Below are 24,846 nucleotides of genomic sequence, written 5' to 3'. Positions count from 1 at the left end.
ACATGTTCCCCATTTCAGCTATGGGGACGTTATAATGGGACTATTCGTTGGTAAAAGAGTATCCCAAGAGTTGGCGGGGGTGGTGATGACGAGCTGTCTTCCCTATAGTCTTACACTGCTAAATTACGGACGGCTAGCGCAGATAGCCCTCATGTAGCTTTGCGCGAAACTCAAAACAAACGTTTCGTGGGCATTTCGTAATATAATATTTCATTGCAAACTTAGAAAAATTACAATATTTTTAATATTATATATGGGTTTTTTATAAGTATTAAGTTTAGAAATTTAAATATTGTAGTTATTGCATTCTATAACACTAATTCTCAAGAAATATCAAATGTAAATTCGGATAATTTCAGTGATCATTGACCATATAAAGCTTAATAAACGAAGTGGTTGGTTGTGTTCTCTAGACAGTGTATAGGTTGAAACGTTGCTCTGTACTTTATTTTAATTAAAGTTTTAATACCCATATTAGACGTCTTGAGAATACATTTTTACGAGTGGGTTTCTCGTCATCATGAATTGGTTGATTATTTAAGCTGTTTTTTGAATCGGAAAATAAGACATCCTTTTCTGACGACCACAAAAGGTTCTCACCAAGCTACTGTACTTTCTATCCCATTGAATTTTGTGATTTTTTCGATGTTCGGTTGTAACTTCTGCGTGTCATATTTTCCAGTATCTTCTCTTTTTGATTTCTTCTAAGTCAGTGTATATAGACAAATATTAAAAAAAAACACGTTTAGTTCACATCCGTCAGAAACTATGAACAGCAGAAATATCCTTTGGATTCAGCGCGGTAGAGAGCCCTAGATTTTCCGTTTCCTGTATTACAGGAAGCATTGGCTAAAGAAAATACATAACTGAGATAAGACAAGTTGTTCAGAAGTCAGGCGTCGATAAGGATAATCATTATTTAAATGTATCCGTTTTTGTTTTGTTTTTGTTATAAGATGTTCCCTCTAGTGGCAAAATATCTTAATTTTGAATTAAGCGTTTAATTTTGTTTTTGTTTTGTGTTTTTGAATTTTGCGCAGAGCTACTCGAGGGCTATCTGCGCTAGCGGTCCCTAATTTTGCAGACAAGAGGGAAGGCAGCTAGTCGTTACCACCAACCGCCAACTCTTGGGCTATTCTTTTATCAACGAGTAGTGGGATTGACCGTCACGTTATAACGCCCCCACGGCTGAAAGGGCGAACATGTTTGGTGCGACTGGGATTCAAACCCGCCACCATTAGATTACAAGTCTAACGCCTTAACCCACCTGGCCATGCCGGGCCTTAAGCGTTTAAATGTGATATGTAAAGTACGTCCGCTAGAATTGTTTCAAATTGAAGTTTTCCAGCAGAGTGACATTATTTAATCTTTGGAAAGTAAGCTTCATAGTTTAATGTTTTTATTTATTCTGTTAAGTCACGCACGAACTTTAGAAATAAAGAAATACATTTCTTTTCTCACTTTCAAACGCTACAGACGACTCTGTACTTCCTTTTGTGGGAGAAAAAATCTTAGGGAGTTAAATTTCTATTTTCCGAATGTACAAAATAATCTCAGAAGTGTGAATAGTACCAGTGTGAAGTGTGATGCATTTCATTACTATTTGTTCTTTCACAGTTAATTACAGTTTTTTCTTATTTCTTTTATTTTAATCTAAGCCTTTTTTTCTCTTCAATGAAAACTGTTTATCAGTACAAAAATAATATTTAAAGTAGTTCAGTTTTTTATTCTACGTAATTTTAGGGCTCGGCCTGGCCACGTGGTTAAGGCGCTCGACTCGTAATCAGAGGGTCGAGGGTTCGAATCCCCGCCACACCAAACGTGCTCGCCCTTACAGTCTGGGGGCGTTATAATGTGGCAGTCAATTCGTTGATAAAAAAGTAAACCAATGGTTAGCGGTGGGTGGTGATGACTATCAAATAACTCAAATAATATACATAATATTCTTATAAATATTTTTATATATTTCAAGTTTAATCTTATATTTTTGAAGACATTTTATAATTGTTAAACCTCAAGTACAGTAAATTCAGAAAAACGATTCTTTCATACATTCTTTAACAAACAAACGAGCAAATAAATAGAACAAAATGGTTCCTAAAATGAGCTAATGTTAAGAAGGTTATTTCTAAACTTGTTTGTCGAATGGATAGTTTTATTTTCTGAAGATTGTCCATTGAAAAGAACAATCAAACAAAATCTCTGTTGAGTTTCCATTTGTTAGATAAGATAATGAAATTCATATCCTTTGTTCTTAAAGTATTTCGTAAAGTTGTCAAATACTATTGCTATATGCTGTACAAGGTTTTAAAAATACAATCTGTTCAATCGAGTCGTACTCTAGAAAGGTACAGCCGCTATTGAAGCATTAATAATTGTTGTTTCTACAGTCTTATATTCTAGCGTCGTTTTGTTTTCAGTGCTTAAACGTGAAGAATTTAACAATACCAATAGTTTATTTATGGATTAAATTGATATAAGAAGCTAAAACATGGAGTAGTAACTGTATTATTCTTGCCCAGTGAAGCCGCTGGACGTACATATAATGTATGCCAAGCCTTACTTTTCTGCTGGTCAACGGGTCAGTGTCCAGTGTCGAACATCAGGGTCACGACCTGCTGCACATATAGCTTGGTTCAAAGAAGGTCAGCTGATGGAAGGGAGCAAAGATGTTATTGACCGCAATGGGATCTGGACGATAAGTACTCTTGTATTTACGCCATCTAGTGATGACAATGGGAAATATATTTCTTGTCAGGCGATAAATCCTAATTTTGCCAATTTCACCTGTGAAGATGGTTGGAATCTGAATGTTCATTGTGAGTATTGTTAGCAGATAAGTTACCTGAACTACTGTTTTTTTTACCCGTTTTACTTTCACAATAATTCATAATACAAAATCAAGAAAACTCTTTTGTATTTATGCAAATAATTTATTTAACATTTAAAAAATTAACTGTTTTAATCTTTTATGTGCATAATTACTAAATATGTTTTTGATTAGTTGGTTCAAGTTTTCGCCAATACCTGCTGTAATTATCGGGTTGTATTAGGCTAATTAATTTTTCTGAAAGGGGGCCAAAGGCCATCTGTAAGTGTCAGCTGTTTTAATCGCTTGCACCTTCATACAGTAGTGTGTTGTCTGTCAGTCAGTTAGTAGACACTAAAATTAAGTCACGGTTAACGTCGCAGCCTGTACTGTCGTGACGTGAATAAATCGTACATACGCCAGGTATTACGAAAAGAATTATACACTCTGAAGGACACAACACGGAGTAACATATGAACTAAAAGCAAGAAATAAAATATTTGTCACTCTTTTGGTTTTATTTACTTTTGAAACAGAACACTTTCGGGAATGCTGTGGAAGTACATCTAGTATGTGGTAATATATTTAGTCCCTCAATTACATAGATACTGTTATTTTAGTAGAAATAACTCAAGCTATAAAATTCAGGCTGTAGAAAGTTTATCGGAAATCAACAGAAGCTAGAACTCCAAAAGGAAACAACTGCCGTTTATAAGTTCTAGATTTAGCGTTGAGAAAAGTTCTTTGAGTTTAGAAAATCCGTTTAATGAGGAATGCCGTAAAGCGTTTTAGTGATATTAAACATTTTGTGTCAGAAGTGTGAGGATGCACTCTTATCAAGTTAGTTCGAGAAATAACCCTAACTTTATGTACATTTATGTATCTGTATCAAGATGTAGAAATAACCCTAACTTTATGTATATTTATGTATCTGTATCAAGATGTAGAAATAACTCTAACTTTATGTATATTTATGTATCTGTATCAAGATGTAGAAATAACTCTAACTTTATGTATATTTATGTATCTCTATCAAGATGTAGAAATAACCCTAACTTTATCTATATTTATGTATCTGCATCAAGATGTAGAAATAACCCTAACTTTATGTGTATTTATGTATCTGTATCAAGATGTAGAAATAACTCTAACTTTATGTATATTTATGTATCTGTATCAAGATGTAGAAATAACCCTAACTTTATCTATATTTATGTATCTGCATCAAGATGTAGAAATAACCCTAACTTTATGTGTATTTATGTATCTGTATCAAAGATGTAAAAACAACCTCAACTTTATGTGAATTTATGTATCTGTATCAAGATGTAGAAATAACCCTAACTTTATGTATATTTATGTATCTGTATCAAGATGTAGAAATAACTCTAACTTTATGTATATTTATGTATCTGTATCAAGATGTAGAAATAACTCTAACTTTATGTATATTTATGTATCTGTATCAAGATGTAGAAATAACCCTAACTTTATCTATATTTATGTATCTGCATCAAGATGTAGAAATAACCCTAACTTTATGTGTATTTATGTATCTGTATCAAAGATGTAAAAACAACCTCAACTTTATGTGAATTTATGTATGTGTATTAAGATGTAGAAATAACCCTAACTTTATCTATATTTATGTATCTGCATCAAGATGTAGAAATAACCCTAACTTTATGTGTATTTATGTATCTGTATCAAAGATGTAAAAACAACCTCAACTTTATGTGAATTTATGTATGTGTATTAAGATGTAGAAATAACCCTAACTTTATGTACACTTATGTATCTGTATCAAGATGTGGTTAGCTCATAAGTTATTAACAATAATGGTACATGAATGTCTATCGAAACACGTTCACCATATTGCTTCCTAGACACGAATGTTTATCATTACGTTTATCATTTTGCTTTTTGACAAGGATACGATTCATCACCAGTTTATCCTGTTAGAATATGTTGTTTTTTAATATTATGATTTGGTGGACAGTTGGCGTCCACAGAACTTTAGATTTCCCAGGTTTGTTTATGTGGCTACTTGTATTCCATGAATGTTGACGTTTACTTTGACCAGGAAAATGTATTGAAATTTATATTATACTAGCAATATTTCACACATATTTATACTTTTGAACATTTAACTTTAATGGAGACATAATCTCTATTCTTGAAGAAGAGGTTGCACAGCTATAGAATACTCAGCTTCAAAGATCGATTAGTGTTTGCAGACGAAGTATTCTATTGTGTTTACTTTGCTCCGGGCCAAAATTCTTCAACAAATACAAGCTATACTCTTATGTTTTTGGTTATATCTTATGAAATACCTTTTATTGGTGCTTGATATGAATAAATAACGTACTCTAGTGTGTTCTATACTTGAACAAAAGTGTTCCAACTGAAATGGGAACATTATTGCTCTACAGAATAGTATAATTTGGGTTAGTTTGTCAATAATTACAGTTATAGCTTAGGGAAATTTTTGACATTGATATGTTCCAGAAATTACATCAAATTACATTTAAATTACACCAATTAAACTTAGCTTAAAAATCCATTTGGGATCAAGAAGACAATGTGTACTATAAATTCCAAGCAACTAATTTCCATCATTAGCAATACATTTTCGGTAACCCTAACTACATGAAAAAAATATCTTTCGATGTTTATCAGAAGATGATGGAAATGCTAATTCTATGAACTTTTAGTCGTCTTTGATCTACATTTGGCGAAGATCTGAAACATGATCTTTTCGTATACCTTTTGGTACCTCAAAATAATTATATGTTACACCTTTGATCTAATTAAAATTTTCAGAATTTGAACTTTTTAAACTATAAATACCATCAATAAAACGCCATTGAAATTTTTCAAAACTGTTTCTGTACTTTACGGGACAAAACACGCATACAGTAACAGTATGTATCTGTATCAAGATGTAGAAATAACCCTAAATTTATGTATATGTATCATTATGTAGAAATAACCCTAACTTTACATACAGACGTGGCCCGGCATCGCCAAGCGTGTTAAGGCGTGCGACTCATAATCTGAGGGTCGCGGGTTCGCATCCCTGTCGCGCCAAACATGCTCACCCTTTCAGCCGTGGGGGCATTATAACGTACGGTCAATCCCACTATTCGTTAGTAAAAGAGTAGCCCAAGAGTTGGCGGTGGGTAGTGATGACTAGCTGCTTTCCCTCTAGTCTTACACTGCTAAATTAGGGACGGCTAGCACAGATAGCCCTCGAGTAGCTTTGTGCGAAATTAAAAACAAACAAACGTATAGAAGTCTATATTTCACTTACGTTTACTTATGTGTACTTATGTTTGTTGAATGAAAGATACAAACAGATGACAAAATTTGAAGTAATATTAATAAAAAGGGAAATATAGGTAACAAAGCTTAGCTTCTGCTTATTAAACTATTCAGACAGATATTATTAAACTATTCAGACAGATATCGAAAGGTAATATTTTGATAAATAAAACATGTAAAAGAGAAACAAAAAATAAGCTTTTCGAAAATGCCACATGGAAGCAAGTAATAAAAGTTCAAGTATTGGTGCTCAAGCTATACAAACAGATAATAAAAGATCAATCATATTATTGCCAAGGGTAAAGAACACGTCGACTTTGGATTGTAAAAAAATATACAAACAGACAACAAAATGCCTAATTTTTGATTATGAAATAAGACAAACGAGTAACAAAAGATAAACTTTCCATCTCACAAACATGCAAACCAACTAAAAGAATGCCAACATTCAACACAAAGAAAGGATGAAATGAGGTAACAAATGGCCAACTTTTGATTGTGAAGAGGATACGATGGAACAAAAGTAAAATAAAAGACCAATTTTCAACTTCAAAATCTTACAATGAGATAACAAATGGCCAACTTTTGATTGTGAAGAGGATACGATGGAAAAAAAGTAAAACAAAAGACCAATTTTCAACTTCAAAATCTTACAATGAGATAACAAATGGCCAACTTTTGATTGTGAAGAGGATACGATGGAAAAAAAGTAAAACAAAAGACCAATTTTCAACTTCAAAATCTTACAATGAGATAACAAATGGCCAACTTTTGATTGAGAAGAGGATACGATGGAAAAAAGTAAAACAAAAGACCAATTTTCAACTTCAAAATCTTACAATGAGATAACAAATGGCCAACTTTTGATTGTGAAGAGGATACGATGGAAAAAAGTGAAACAAAAGACCAATTTTCAACTTCAAAATTTTACAATGAGATAACAAATAGCCAACTTTTGATTGAGAAGAGGATACGATAGAAAAAAGTGAAACAAAAGACCAATTTTCAACTTCAAAATCTTACATTGAGATAACAAATGGCCAACTTTTGATTGTGAAGAGGACACGATGGAAAAAAGTAAAACAAAAGACCAATTTTCAACTTCAAAATCTTACAATGAGATAACAAATGGCCAACTTTTGATTGTGAAGAGGATACGATGGAAAAAAGTGAAACAAAAGACCAATTTTCAACTTCAAAATTTTACAATGAGATAACAAATAGCCAACTTTTGATTGAGAAGAGGATACGATAGAAAAAAGTGAAACAAAAGACCAATTTTCAACTTCAAAATCTTACATTGAGATAACAAATGGCCAACTTTTGATTGTGAAGAGGACACGATGGAAAAAAGTAAAACAAAAGACCAATTTTCAACTTCAAAATCTTACAATGAGATAACAAATGGCCAACTTTTGATTGTGAAGAGGATACGATGGAAAAAAAGTAAAACAAAAGACCAATTTTCAACTTCAAAATCTTACAATGAGATAACAAATGGCCAACTTTTGATTGAGAAGAGGATACGATGGAAAAAAGTAAAACAAAAGACCAATTTTCAACTTCAAAATCTTACAATGAGATAACAAATGGCCAACTTTTGATTGTGAAGAGGATACGATGGAAAAAAGTGAAACAAAAGACCAATTTTCAACTTCAAAATTTTACAATGAGATAACAAATAGCCAACTTTTGATTGAGAAGAGGATACGATAGAAAAAAGTGAAACAAAAGACCAATTTTCAACTTCAAAATCTTACATTGAGATAACAAATGGCCAACTTTTGATTGTGAAGAGGACACGATGGAAAAAAGTAAAACAAAAGACCAATTTTCAACTTCAAAATCTTACAATGAGATAACAAATGGCCAACTTTTGATTGTGAAGAGGATACGATGGAAAAAAGTGAAACAAAGGACCAATTTTCAACTTCAAAATTTTACAATGAGATAACAAATGGCCAACTTTTGATTGAGAAGAGAATACGATAGAAAAAAGTGAAACAAAAGACCAATTTTCACTAAAAGATTCAGAGAGATAAAAAGTCATGTTTTGGTTTGTTTTGAATTTTGCGCAAAGCTACTCAAGGACTATTTGCGCTAGCCGCCCTTAATTTAGTAGCGTAAGATTCTAGGAAAGGCAGCTAGTCATCACCACTCACCGCTAACTTTTGGGCTACTCTTTTTCCAACGAATAGTGGGATTGATCGTCACAATATAATGCCCCCATGCCGGACCAAGTCACGTTTTTATCATTATTAAAAGATGCAGGCATATCGTAACCGAAGATTAAATTTTAAATATGTTATTCTTCAAACAAAACATGATTGTTAGAATTTCGTGATGAATTAATATTTAAAAAGTTATGCAAATGTGATATAATTATTTCATATAAAATATTGTGAAAGGAAAATGTCTAAAAAAAGAAACCATAAAAGGAATAAATTTCAAGTGAAACCACATTAAAATATGAAAATAATATCACAAGTGAAAGAACGAGTTAATTACAGGACATATTTATACTTAAAGTAGAAAAGGTATTTAAAGTGATTGGCTACAATTAGAATTGCAGAAAGGTCTCGATTTTTACTAATATTTGAATGAATCTGTAGCTCTCTCTCTGTGTGTACCATATTTAAACAGAACTTTGGTAACAATGGTAATTCACGGTTCTTTCTCTAGCTGCTAAATCGAAAGAGGACATTTGTGACCAAGGTCTTTCATGCATCTTTTCTCCTTGAGGAACAAAGAGTTTCCAGCGTTGATACATTGTTCCATTTAGATGGAAACTTTTGATATAAATCAACCTGTGTCTTCCGCGATCTCTCATTTCCTCCAAACGTTCTAGTTACGACCATATTCCCTATCTACAATTAAAGTTAAGTCAGTCCAAGAGGTTTCGTTCTCGGAACGTTCTTCCATGTGCATGAATGTTTAACAAAGTAGACGAACTGATATTAATCCTAATAATTGGAACAACGTACCTCTTCAAATTCGATCACTGGGCTCCCTAGTATTTTAAGCGTGTCTGTATGTTTTTTTCTTATAGCAAAGCCACATCGGGCCATTTGCTGAGCAAACCGAATAGAATCGAACCCCTGATTTTAGCGTTGAAAATCCGTAGACATACCGCTGTACTAGCGGGGGCGGTACTTTAAGCAGCTATTACTAATATTATTTTAACATATATGCTAATTAAGTCTAAATGTGCCTTTGTTTTTATGAGCACCGAGAGCTTCTTTGTACAGTTTTATACTAAAGAAGGGATAAGTCATTAATGATCGTGATAACAAAGAAGTGAAGACAGTCAGATGGCAGAATAAATTAATAGTTTAATTTATTTGTATACATGCCTTATTAACCTTTCGAAATTTTCGTAACCCTTTTATACTTGACTATTCAAGGAAACCGCTTCTTGTTTAACCTTTAAATTACCCAGTCTTATCTAACTTGTTACATTTAATACGCTATACGACAAGATAAAAACAGATACCTGTAAGTTTGAGAAGGTCGTTAAACGCTAACCATACCTCTAGGTTTATATTAAATCCCGTTTCTTAGGTAACAGTAATGAAATGGTTGTTGTAATATTTGTAGAATGCGAATCTCATTCTGCATTCTGTCAGAGAAATTATTGTAGGCTAAAAGTTTGTTTTTTGTTGTTCTTTAAATTTAGCGCATAGCTACACGAGAACTATCTGCGCTAGCCGTCCCTAATTTAGCAGTGTAAGACTAGAGGGAAGGCAGCTAGTCATCACCACCCACCGCCAACTTTTGGGCTACACTTTTACCAACGAATAGTGGGATTGACCGTCTCATTATAACGTCCCAATGGGTGAAAGGGCGAGCATGTTTGGTGCGACCTGGATTGGAAGCCGCGACCCTCGGATTACGAGTCGAACGCCTTAACACGCTTAAGGGGCTGTAGGCTAAAAAGATAAGGTTTTTAGTCAGGGTTTAATAGAATTTGTGGAAAATGAGATGTGAGCACGTTGTATGTGGTCCTTCAAAAACTAATCGTTATAATTGATGTAGCAAAGATGGCTTTTCTAATGGTTTGGTCTCGGAGAAATTTCGATTTTTCTGAAACATGTACCTAACGTTTAGAAATCAAATCTCAACAGCATACACAAGGGTTCTTGGTGGTTTTGAAACGTTCTTTGTTGATACCATAGGTTTCGAGTGTTTATCTATTGACAGAAAGACGTCACCTCATTGCACTAGATTTAGAATAACGTGTTTTCTAGTATGTTATTGCTGGAATTTCATTGAACGTAAAGAAGTAGCTGGTATACATATTGTTCATTCGCAGCAGCATAGACCGTTAGCCTACTAAGAATAAATCGACGTTACACCGAAGGGCCTTCATGAAACCTTCTAGAAGAGCCCAAAGAGTATTGTTTATATATAACGTATTTGGGGTTGCTTGAACGTTGTTTATGAAAGTCATACTAAGTAGAATATTGTACGCTGTTAGAGCTAAAAAAATCAGATGAATATCTTATACACACACACACATTAACATTTATGTTTGTTTTGCTTGATTGTTTCTTGAATTTCGCGCAAAGCTACACGAGAGCTATCTGCGCTAGCCATCCCTAATTTAGCAGTATAAGACTAGAGGGAAGGCAGCTAGTCATCACCACTCACCGCCAACTCTTGGGCTACTCTTTTTTCAACGAATAGTGGGATTGACTGTCACTTATAACGCCCCCACGGCTGAAAGGTCGAGCATGTTTCGAACCCGCGACCCTCGGATTATTAGTCGAATGCCTTAACCCACCTGGCCATGCCGGCCTTTTCACTTATGAGTTTTAAAAGAAAACAGGCAGCCTATAGACTCCAATTTGTACTTCTTTGTCTTGAATAACAGAAATGCTGTTATTGTCGATTTCTCTGAAATTACAGAATTGTGTGTACTTAACCTAAAAAATGTGTGTCATTTTAGTATGTCAAATAAAACTGCACTATTTCATTTAGTGTATGTACAAACGTTTAAGCCTTCTCAAAAGCCACTGATCTTCCTCCTTCTTCATATAAATACATATATATATATAAGTATTTTCCTATATAATATCAAGATTATATAGATAGATGATAATGAAACCGGTTTATATAAGACAACGGGAGTAGATATCTGAACAGAAAAACACGACTAATGAAGAAAACTACACAAATGTCTTTAAGAGAGTAGTGTCTAAGAGAATTCTTCCGATAATTACGAGCGGAACCACAAAGCTAAATTATAGCCATTAATCTGGAATTAAAGTTGTGTTTTTATACGCTGAAAGAACCAGCGCTGAAACGCAGAATGTGACTTTCACCACCATTTCGCGCACTTTTAGTTTTCTTTTCTCGATCGATTAGCAGGAGCTTTAACGGAGAATGAGCTGTCCTGATAAAATTAGTAGCACCTTACAAATTTTGTCTATTGTCACTCTTTCTATAGGAATGCCATTATAAAAAGTGCCTAACCTTTACTACGTGGATCTAATTAAAATAATTACGTTCTTTATTAGTTATTGTAATACAGGGTACCTGAAAGAAATATTGGTTCATCGTAAGTAACTTATTCTTTATTAAATTTCTCTGAATACGTATTTTACAAAGAGGAACTAGTGTTATGACTTCGGCAATTACTTCAACGGTAGTTTTCCTGTATTTCTTTAGAGTTGGTTAAAACGACCCCCAAAGGACTCACTTACCCACTGAATTATACACTTATATATATATATATATATATCGTTTATTATCGCTGTGGTCTACGCATTGAATCATGTTAGGTTCTGAGTTTGTTTCTAGTTAATCATAAAGATACAGAAAGAGATATCCGCGCTCTGCCCGCCACAGGTATCGAAACTCGGTTTCTAGCGTTGTACGTTCGCAGACATACTACTGTTCTACTGGGGGTGGAGGATTTCATGTTGAATAATTTCACGGTTTCGGTTTTTACACTATTTTACAATATGCATAAATCATCAGTGAGGGGACTCATGTATAAAATTGGCCCTCAGTGGCTCAGTCTCATGTCTGAAGTCGTATGACGCTGAAAACAGTAGTCGACACAATAGAAGTAACCCATTGTGTAGCTTTGTGTTTAACTACAAACAACGTTGACATCTTTATTATTTTCTTGTTTATTATTTTGTGTGGCTCTAAAATTATTAGAGGTCCTGTTACAAGGTCATAGAACCACGTGCAATTTGACGTATAAAAAGGTTAAGACCTCTTTTAGGTTTATATGGCAATTTTAGAGTGTAAATGATATATGTGTAGGAGTTTATATAACTGAAAAGAAATACAATAACTTTTTTCAAATATATGAGTGTATTTGGATATACCTACCAGGCGATGACATAGTTGTTCACCGCCGTTATGTTTCCCACTTATATTTTTTCTACGTTTCCTGTAAGCCATTTTTTGTGGCTCATTAACTGTCTTTTTTGTGTTATAATAATTGGTTAGACTTTCTTGTAAGCCACTTTTGTGTTTCAGTAGCTGTCCCTTTTTTGTTATAATTATTGATTGGAATTTCTTGTTAGCCACTTTTATGGTTCATTAACTGTCTTTTTTGTGTTATAATAACTGGTTAGAATTTCTTGTTAGCCACTTTTGTGGTTCATTAACTGTCTTTTCTTGTGTTATAATAATTGGTTGAAATTTATTTTAAGCCACTTTTGTGGCTCATTACATTGTTTTTTTTGTGTTATAATAATTGGTTAGACTTTCTTGCAAGCCACTTTTGTGTTTCATTAACTGTCCATTTTTTGTTATAATAATTGGTTGAACTTTCTTGTAAGACACTTTTATGGCTCATTAACTGTCCATTTTTTGTTATAATAATTGGTTGAAATTTATTTTAAGCCACTCTTTTGGTTCATGAACTGTCCTTTTCTGTGTTATAATAATTGGTTGGAAGACGTTAATTTTGCAAGAACACCGGAAAGCGATCCTGTTATGATAAATGTGCCATCCTATCATCTGTGCACATTTCTAATAACCATGCTATTGGGTTAGTGTGTAATGTTTACATTTCTATAAATTGGAAATTACCACGTGCAGTTTGTTTGTTTTCATTCCTCTGATAACTTTAACTTCGTAATTTCATAACACTTTAATTATTCGTTGTTTTTGCGGCCAGTTCTGTACCTAACACAGAGAAGATAACAACTGTACTTCAGTTAAGACAGAAAACATACCTTCGCCCCTTTTTAGTTCATTAATATTAACGTAGATCATCACTACAATAAAAGAACGTGGAACGTAAAGCGTCTGCTCGTTTCTGGTTAAATATTAATTCCAGTGTGGTCGTCTGTCTGTTAGATTAATCTCTGAAGCACGGTTGTTGTTGTTTTTTTATCAGACAAACCGGAGGTATTCGTGTCTCTAGAAGCTAGTCGTCCATCCGAGAAACTACACGAGGGAGATAATATTCTTCTAGAATGTCGATTTCATTCCAACCCTAGTGTCACTGGCATTCTGTGGTACTTTGAGGATGAACTGCTCGCTAGCAACTCAACTGCAGGTATATTCGTGAGGAACCAGAGCGTCGAGATCACGAGTGCACAAAGGAGACATAACGGCAAATACATCTGTGTAGCGGAAAATGCTGAGGGCCGAAGTACCAGTAACGGATTTCAGTTAAATATTAAATGTAAGTTTCAGTCTTAGTCAAGCCACAACGTCTAATTCTTTAGTATGTTCACGCGTAACCAACAATGATATCGAAATTGAAATGTCATTGTAATTAACCGAACTGAGTAAAGATCAAAGTTGAAAAACAACAACAACAACAACTACCTGCTAATCATTTCTTTGGCTTTTCGTTAAAAATTATTTTCTTTCCAATACAGTCAATACGGTATATACGGTTTAAAAGATTTAGGCCCGGCATGGCCAAGCGCGTTAAGGCGTGCAACTCGTAATCTGAGGGTCACGGGTTCGCATCCGCGTCGCGCCAAACAAGCTCGCCCTCCCAGCCGTGGGGGCGTTATAATGTGACGGTCAATCCCACTATTCGTTGGTAAAAGAGTAGCCCAAGAGTTGACGGTGGGTGGTGACGACTAGCTGCCTTCCCTCTAGTCTTACACTGCTAAATTAGGGACGGCTAGCACAGATAGCCCTGGAGTAGCTTTGTGCGAAATTCCAAAACAAACAAGTTAAAAGATTTAAGTAACAGTACACTGTTAGTTTGGTGATGTTTGGCTAATACAATGAGATGTTGGAGCTTTGCATTTTTGTAAACTTAATTTCTTTCGTAAAAAAAATATTTTAAGTAAAACACACGAGATTCTAGTTCCAAAAATTCGTATTGAAAATGACAAACTCTTTCGATCAATCATGCTTACGTATCAGCTCTACTGGCGTTAAGCAAGAAGAGTGGGGAACTTTGCCTAACCTACTGGAATAACTAAGCTTGGATAGGGAAGAAAAGTAAACATTTTTATGTGTTATTCTATTTGGAACGCTTTAAAAGCGGTAGTTCAAAATATAGAATGGCGCATTCGTTTGAAATTATTATTCGGCGCGATTTCTTCAGGGGGCCATCGTTGTGCAAAATCAAAAATGTTGATTCCTGGTTCTGGATCATTTGCAAGTGAAAAGCAAGTTTGACTCAGCCACCCATTTTAAGTAAGCAGAAACTACTCGAGTCTTAGTCACATGTTGCCTTTTGAACGGAAATACGCTCTTAGAAAAAAAAGATTTTCACAAGGTTTCTGACAAAAAAAATTCTTACAACTGTTGCATCATGCAAAAGTTTTAAAGCGCGAGAAGCAACTTCTCATGAAATTGGGAAGAGACTTTGGCTGTCTTCGTTTTTACTGATGGTTTAGCCATATTATGTATTGTTTGTCTGTTTTTAAGAATTTCGCGTAAAGCTACACGAGCTAGCCGTCTCTAATTTAGCAGCGTAAGACTAGAGGGAAGGCAGTAGTCATCACCACCCACAGCCAATTCTTGGGCTACTATTTTTACTAACGACTAGTGGCATTGACCGTCACATTACAACGCCCTCATGGCTGAACTGTTTTCATGCATTGTGAGATTCGAACTCTTGACCTTCAGATTGCGAATCAAGCGACATAATTATCTGACCATGTCAGGCTTAGAGGAGTGTCCCAGAAGTAATTTAGTATTTATAATTGGAGGTTATCCTTAATTGGAGTTGCGTTTTAACATTCCTCGTTTATTTGGGTAGTTAAAGAAATAAATACCATATGGATTTACTAAATATTTTCTACAATTAAGGCGACTTGAGGTGTAGAAGAAAAAATCTCATGCGTTATGTATACATACAGAAACTTACTTTTATGAATATCTAAAATATAATATGACTTTTATTGACAGAACTGAAAAAATTATGCAAAAACGGAAAGATGAAAATAGTTGTCCCTTGTACATAAAATTAAATAATTAATCAAAACATCTTTTGTGATTACTTTGCATTATGAATGTTAACTTACATATTAATGAAATATTAATACCGGTGTTATTGATTTCCCATATTTCAATAAATTTCATTTTGTGTTAGCAATTTAAATTAACCAATAAAAATTATAAAAAAATCGCCTTATAAAATGACTTATTTATTTTAAAGATTACGTACAGTTACGTGCTTGACTGATATTAACTTGTGATTAAAGCAACCTATCTGTATAGATCAGAGTTAAAATAACGTCAAACAACCAACTAACTTATAATGATAAGAACTTATCGTTTTTCAGCTGGGTGTCATCGGTGTTAACGGGTGTTCAGGTGGAAACCCAATAATATCTCACGAGATTCGGACAGCCCAGAGGGCTTTAGTTAATCCTAAATCTATATGATAATTTAACAATTCAGAATAATTGTTGTAATATACGAGGACTGTTCAAAAAATACGAGGACTGTTTGAATTGCGCGGCTCCAGTTGGTTCCAGGGGAATCCGCTTGGTGTCGCTAGGTTTGCACAGATCAGCTGATTATGACCCCATTTCCCGATTGCAGATATCTTTATTTGTGTATTAGCTACGCGGTTTTAAGTGAAGTGCGATTTTTTCGTTTGGCGGATTTCAGAATGAATGACCTGAAGGAGCAACGACTTGCTGTGAAATTTTGTGTTAAACTTGAAAAATCTGCGACTGAAACTTTTGCTATGCTTAACACGGCTTACGGTGATGCTGCTATGAAGCGTACGGCATGTTTCAAGTGGCATGAACGTTTTAAGGATGGCCGACAGTCCATTGAAGATGATGAGCGTCCTGGACGTCCTTCCACGTCAACTGACGACCCACACGTCGACAAAATCAACACCCTGGTGCGGGCAAATCGACGTCTGACTGTCAGGGAGCTTGCTGAAGAGTGTGGGATATCAGTTGGATCTTGTTACGAGATTTTGACCGAAAAATTGAAGATGCACCGCGTTGCTGCGAAATTTGTGCCTCAGAACTCGTACGTTTTTGGCCAAACACTCGATCACTGTTCTCCCCCCCCCCTACTCACCTGACCTTGCTCCTTGCAATTTTTTCTTGTTCCCCAAACTCAAAAGACCCTTGAAAGGAAGAAGATTTGAGACGATTCCCGAGATTAAGGCAAATGCGACGAAGGAGCTGGAGGACATTACAAAAGAAGCGTACCAGGACTGTTTCAACAAGTGGAAACACCGTTGGGATAACTGTGTGCGTTGGGGAGGAGAGTACTTTGAAGGGGTTCCAGACCTGTAGCTTCTAAATAAAGTACATTTTGTTTTATGACGTCAGTCCGCGTATTTTTTGAACAGCCCTCGTACATGAAATTCTCTCGGCCATAATTAATAATAAAAGTAAATATAGTATCCATCCTAACCAACGCAGTCCATTTTGAGATTCGTCATGACAAATGACAGTGGTTCTTTGGAGAACTGTGATATATAGAATTAAAATAAAATAACTAATTATGTGACAGTTCACAGAGAGGCAAAAGACTTTCCATTCGAAACATAGCGCCAATTTTTAACGACTAATTCTAGATTGTGTGAGATCGAACGTGATTTATTTAATTCAATGTTATTTGGGAAACTTTATAAAAAAACACATATTACCTTCCATTACTGATTTCAATGTCTTTTTTTTTTCAATTTGGCTTCTTTATCCAGATGCTCCTAGATGTAAAGATGGACAGAAGACAACGTATTCAGTGTCTTTAAACGAAGCCGTGCAGATCACGTGCGAAGTAGAGGCAGATCCCACCACTGTCAAATTTCTTTGGCACTTTAATAATTCGGTAGAAAGTCGAGATATTCTGTCTGTTAAAACTGATGGTCTCGTAAGTTCGGCACGTTACGTTCATCGTCAACACGACGACTTTGGTGTTTTGACATGTAGGGGAGAGAACTCTGTTGGTGTCCAAAAGAAACCTTGTCAATATAACCTCATTCCAGTAGGTTGGTAGAAACATCAGAATATATCTACAAATATCGGATTCGTAGATTAATACGGTACCATTTCAATAATAATGGTTCTTCGTTCTAAAATCGATATATCAAATATAGTTGATTCGACATGTTTTAATATATTTTCCTTTGCTTACGCTCCAGTATTCATAGAATTAACTTATCAAAGTTACAGTGCAAACTTTTAGTCAAATAATATATTGCCATTTAACTAACCATATTACAGTTTTTCCGGTTAATTAAGACCTTGGAATAGACTTATTTCTGATTGAATCAAAAGCAAAATATTTAATTAGCTGAAACATTTTCGCCCTACATCTTAGGTAATGCGAAATGTTCACTCCTAATGAATCTAATTTTATCTCATTGATTGTAAAATAGTCAAACTAATTAAATATGGATTTCATCCATTGGTTATAAATTTTCATTTTAAATGAACGTTATAATTTATAGCTCGTAATGTAAAAATAAACTAACGATGTATTATTATTATTAAAACGTTCTTGATGACTACAGAGCTGGACATGCCCGAACAGTGAATCCGAGGATTCATGGCTCGCGTCCTTTTACCACATATATACCTGTCCCGCACTTCGAAGCCGTGAGTACTTGCTCAGAACATCATGTCATCTTGTTAAAACGTACTAAATATGGACTTCTACCACAACATGGACATAATGCCACCGTTGAGATTAGGTTTCAACCTACTGACTATCGACTTCTCTTACTACATGAAAGTAATGCCACATTATTAACACCGACTGAATATATATCCCTTTTACTACATGAATGTAATGTTATCTTATTAAAACCTACTGAATATGGACTTCTCTCACTTCATGAACTTTAACTTGTTAAATTCGAGTAGATAGGAGACGAAAGAAATGATAGCGTCATACAATATAAGATACGAGGTGTAGTTAACTGTCAAATTACTGAGTTACTTCTCTTTCATTACGGACTGGTCCACATATTACACTGTACAGAGTAACACTACGGACTAGTCCACATATTACACTCTACAGAGTAACACTACGGACTAGTTCACATATTACACTCTACAGAATAACACTACGAACTAGTCCTCATATTACACTCTACAGAATAACACTACGAACTAGTCCTCATATTACACTGTACAGAGTAACACCACGGACTAGTCCACATATTACATTCTACAGAGTAACACTACGGACTAGTCCACATATTACACTCTACAGAGTAACACTACGGACTAGTTCACATATTACACTCTACAGAATAACACTACGAACTAGTCCTCATATTACACTGTACAGAGTAACACTACGCACTACGGACTAGTCCATATATTACACTCTATAGAGTAACACTACGGACTAGTCTACATATTACACTCTACAGAGTAACACTACGGACTAGTCCACATATTACACTGTACAGAGTAACACTACGGACTAGTCCACATATTACACTGTACAGAGAAACACTACCGACTAGTCCACATATTACACTGTACAGAGTAACACTACGGACTAGTCCACATATTACACTCTATTGAGTAACACTACGGACTAGTTCACATATTACACTCTACAGAATAACACTACGAACTAGTCCTCATATTACACTGTAAAGAGTAACACTACGGACTAGTCCACATATTACACTGTACAGAGTAACACTACGGACTAGGACTAGACCACATATTACTCTGTACAGAGTAACACCACGGACTAGTCCACATATTACGCTCTACAGAGTAACATTACGGACCACTCTACATATTACACTCTACAGAGTAACACTACAAACTAGTCCACATATTACACTGTACAGAGTAACACTACCGACTGGTCCACATATTACACTGTACAGAGTAACACTACGGACTAGTCCACATATTACACTTTACAGAGCAACACTACAAACTAGTCCACATATTACAGTGTTCAGAGTAACACTACGCACTATGGACTAGTCCACATATTACACTCTACAGAGTAACACTACGGACTAATCCACATATTACACTGTACAGAGTAACACTACCGACTAGTCCACATATTACACTGTACAGAGTAACACTACCGACTAGTCCACATATAACACTCTACAGAGTAACACCACGAACTAGTCCACATATTACTGTACAAAGTAACACTACGCACTACGGACTAGTCCACATATTACACTGTACAAAGTAACACTACAGACTAGTCCATATATTACACTGTACAGAGTAACACTACGGACTAGTCCACATATTACACTGTACAGAGTAACACTACAGACTAGTCCACATATTACACTGTTCAGAGTAACACTACAAACTAGTCCACATATTACTGTACAAAGTAACACTACGCACTACGGACTAGTCCACATATTACACTGTACAGAGTAACGCTACCGACTGGTCCACATATTACACTGTACAGAGTAACACTACCGACTGGTCCACATATTACACTGTACAGAGTAACACTCGGACTAGTCCACATATTACAGTGTTCAGAGTAACACTACGCACTACGGACTAGTCCACATATTACAGTGTTCAGAGTAACACTACGCACTACGGACTAGTCCACATATTACACTGTACAGAGTAACGCTACCGACTGGTCCACATATTACACTGTACAGAGTAACACTACGGACTAGTCCACATATTACACTTTACAGAGCAACACTACAAACTAGTCCACATATTACAGTGTTCAGAGTAACACTACGCACTACGGACTAGTCAACATATTACACTCTACAGAGTAACACTACGGACTAGTCTACATATTACACTCTACAGAGTAACACTACGGACAAGTCCACATATTACACTGTACAGAGTAACACTACCGACTAGTCCACATATTACACTGTACAGAGTAACACTACCAACTAGTCCACATATAACACTCTACAGAGTAACACCACGAACTAGTCCACATATTACGCTCTACAGAGTAACATTTCGGACCACTCTACATATTACACTCTACAGAGTAACACTACAAACTAGTCCACATATTACACAGTACAGAGTAACACTACGGACTAGTCCACATATTACACTGTACAGAGTAACACTACAAACTAGTCCACATATTACACTCTATAGAGTAACACTACGGACTAGTCCACATATTACACTGTACAGAGTAACACTACGGACTAGTCCACATATTACACTGTACAGAGTAACACTACGGACTAGTCCACATATTACACTGTACAGAGTAACACTACGGACTAGTCCGCATATTACACTGTACAGAGTAACACTACGGACTGGTCCACTAGACCACGTATTACACTGTAAAGAGTAACATTGCGGACTAGTCCACATATTACACTGTACAGAGTAACACTACGGACTAGTCCACATATTACACTGTACAGAGTGACCATGCGGACTAGTTCACATATTACACTTTACAGAGTAACACTACAAACTAGTCCACATATTACACTCTACAGAGTAACACTACGGACTAGTCCACATATTACACTGTACAGAGTAACACTACGGACTAGTCCACATATTACACTGTACAGAGTAACACTACGGACTAGTCCGCATATTACACTGTACAGAGTAACACTACGGACTAGTCCACTAGACCACGTATTACACTGTAAAGAGTAACATTGCGGACTAGTCCACATATTACACTGTACAGAGTAACACTACGGACTAGTCCACATATTACACTGTACAGAGTGACCATGCGGACTAGTTCACATATTACACTTTACAGAGTAGCACTACAAACTAGTCCACATATTACACTATTCAGAGTAACACTACGCACTACGGACTAGTCCACATATTACACTCTACAGAGTAACACTACGGACTAGTCTACATATTACACTCTACAGAGTAACACTACGGACTAGTCCACATATTACACTGTACAGAGTAACACTACGGACTAGTCCACATATTACACTGTACAGAGTAACACTACCGACTAGTCCACATATAACACTCTACAGAGTAACACTACGGACTGGTCCACATATTACACTGTTCAGAGTAACACTACGGACTAGGACTAGTCCACATATTACTCTGTACAGAGTATCACCACGGACTAGTCCACATATTACGCTCTACAGAGTAACATCACGGACCAATCTACATATTACACTCTACAGAGTAACACTACAAACTAGTCCACATATTACACTGTACAGAGTAACACTACGGACTAGTCCACGTTTACACTCTATAGAGTAACACAACGGACTAGTCCACATATTACACTCTACAGAGTAACACTACAAACTAGTCCACATATTACTGTACAAAGTAACACTACGCACTATGGACTAGTCCACATATTACACTGTACAAAGTAACACTACAGACTAGTCCATATATTACACTGTACAGAGTAACACTACAGACTAGTCCACATATTACACTGTACAAAGTAACACTACGCATTACGGACTAGTCCACATATTACACTGTACAAAGTAACACTACAGACTAGTCCATATATTATACTGTACAGAGTAACACTACGGACTAGTCCACATATTACACTGTACAGAGTAACACTACGGACTAGTCCACGTTTACACTCTATAGAGTAACACTACAGGCTAGTCCACATATTACACTCTACAGAGTAACACTACAAACTGGTCCACATATTACTGTACAAAGTAACACTACGCACTACGGACTAGTCCAAATATTACACTGTACAAAGTAACACTACAGACTAGTCCATATATTACACTGTACAGAGTAACACTACGGACTAGTCCACATATTACACTGTACAGAGTAACACTACAGACTAGTCCACATATTACACTGTTCAGAGTAACACTACAAACTAGTCCACATATTACTGTACAAAGTAACACTACGCACTACGGACTAGTCCACATATTACACTGTACAGAGTAACGTTACCGACTGGTCCACATATTACACTGTACAGAGTAACACTACCGACTGGTCCACATATTACACTGTACAGAGTAACACTACGGACTAGTCCACATATTACACTTTACAGAGCAACACTACAAACTAGTCCACATATTACAGTGTTCAGAGTAACACTACGCACTACGGACTAGTCCACATATTACACTCTACAGAGTAACACTACGGACTAGTCTACATATTACACCCTACAGAGTAACACTACGGACTAGTCCACATATTACACTGTACAGAGTAACACTACCGACTAGTCCACATATTACATTGTACAGAGTAACACTACCGTCTAGTCCACATATAACACTCTACAGAGTAACACCACGAACTAGTCCACATATTACGCTCTACAGAGTAACATTTCGGACCAATCTACATATTACACTCTACAGAGTAACACTACAAACTAGTCCACATATTACATAGTACAGAGTAACACTACGGACTAGTCCACATATTACACTGTACAGAGTAACACTACAAACTAGTCCACATATTACACTCTATAGAGTAACACTACGGACTAGTCCACATATTACACTGTACAGAGTAACACTACGGACTAGTCCACATATTACACTGTACGGAGTAACACTACGGACTAGTCCACATATTACACTGTACAGAGTAACACTACGGACTAGTCCGCACATTACACTGTACAGAGTAACACTACGGACTAGTTCGCGTATTACACTGTACAGAGTAACACTCGGACTGGTCCACTAGACCACGTATTACACTGTAAAGAGTAACATTGCGGACTAGTCCACATATTACACTGTACAGAGTAACACCACGGACTAGTCCACATATTACACTGTACAGAGTGACCATGCGGACTAGTTCACATATTACACTTTACAGAGTAACACTACAAAGTAGTCCACATATTACACTGTTCAGAGTAACACTACGCACTACGGACTAGTCCACATATTACACTCTACAGAGTAACACGACGGACTAGTCTACATATTACACTCTACAGAGTAACACTACGGAGTAGTCCACATATTACACTGTACAGAGTAACACTACGGACTAGTCCACATATTACACTGTACAGAGTAACACTACGGACTAGTCCACATATTACACTGTACAGAGTAACACTACGGACTAGTCCGCATATTACACTGTACAGAGTAACACTACGGACTAGTCCACTAGACCACGTATTACACTGTAAAGAGTAACATTGCGGACTAGTCCACATATTACACTGTACAGAGTAACACTACGCACTAGTCCACATATTACACTGTACAGAGTGACCATGCGGACTAGTTCACATATTACACTTTACAGAGTAGCACTACAAACTAGTCCACATATTACACTGTTCAGAGTAACACTACGCACCACGGACTAGTCCACATATTACACTCTACAGAGTAACACTACGGACTAGTCTACATATTACACTCTACAGAGTAACACTACGGACTGGTCCACATATTACACTGTTCAGAGTAACACTACGGACTAGGACTAGTCCACATATTACTCTGTACAGAGTATCACCACGGACTAGTCCACATATTACGCTCTACAGAGTAACATCACGGACCAATCTACATATTACACTCTACAGAGTAACACTACAAACTAGTCCACATATTACATTGTACAGAGTAACACTACGGACTAGTCCACGTTTACACTCTATAGAGTAACACTACGGACTAGTCCACATATTACACTCTACAGAGTAACACTACAAACTAGTCCACATATTACTGTACAAAGTAACACTACGCACTATGGACTAGTCCACATATTACACTGTACAAAGTAACACTACAGACTGGTCCACATATTACACTGTACAGAGTACCACTACGGACTAGTCCACATATTACACTGTACAGAGTAACACTACAGACTAGTCCACATATTACACTGTACAAAGTAACACTACGCATTACGGACTAGTCCACATATTACACTGTGCAAAGTAACAACACGGACTAGTCCACATATTACATTGTACAGAGTAACACTACGGACTTGTCCACGTTTACACTCTATAGAGTAACACTACAGACTAGTCCACATATTACACTCTACAGAGTAACACTACAAACTAGTTCACATATTACTGTACAAAGTAACACTACGCACTACGGACTAGTCCACATATTACACTGTACAAAGTAACACTGCAGACTAGTCCACATATTACACTGTACAGAGTAACACTACGGACTAGTCCACATATTACACTGTACAGAGTAACACTACAGACTAGTCCATATATTACACTGTACAGAGTAACACTACGGACTAGTCCACATATTACACTGTACAGAGTAACACCACGGACTAGTCCACGTTTACACTCTATAG

General features: G+C 36.0%; 1 protein-coding gene across 1 annotated transcript in view; it reads left to right on the top strand.

The window, feature by feature from the left end:
- The first annotated feature begins 2,528 nt into the window (after positions 1–2,528).
- Positions 2,529–24,846, top strand: part of LOC143222446 (nephrin-like) — a 59,272-nt gene continuing 36,954 nt past the window's right edge. Inside the window, exons 1-3 of the mRNA XM_076448976.1 lie at positions 2,529–2,819; positions 13,497–13,787; positions 17,247–17,534. Coding sequence (XP_076305091.1) covers positions 2,546–2,819; positions 13,497–13,787; positions 17,247–17,534 — 853 coding nt within the window. The 5' untranslated portion in view covers positions 2,529–2,545. The remainder of the gene's footprint in view (positions 2,820–13,496; positions 13,788–17,246; positions 17,535–24,846) is intronic.

Source organism: Tachypleus tridentatus, chromosome 8 (assembly GCF_004210375.1).
Source record: "Tachypleus tridentatus isolate NWPU-2018 chromosome 8, ASM421037v1, whole genome shotgun sequence".
In the NCBI taxonomy this organism is placed as follows: Eukaryota; Metazoa; Arthropoda; class Merostomata; order Xiphosura; family Limulidae; genus Tachypleus; species Tachypleus tridentatus.
Note: the sequence above shows the minus strand (reverse complement) of the source record. Positions and strands in the feature narration are given on the sequence as shown.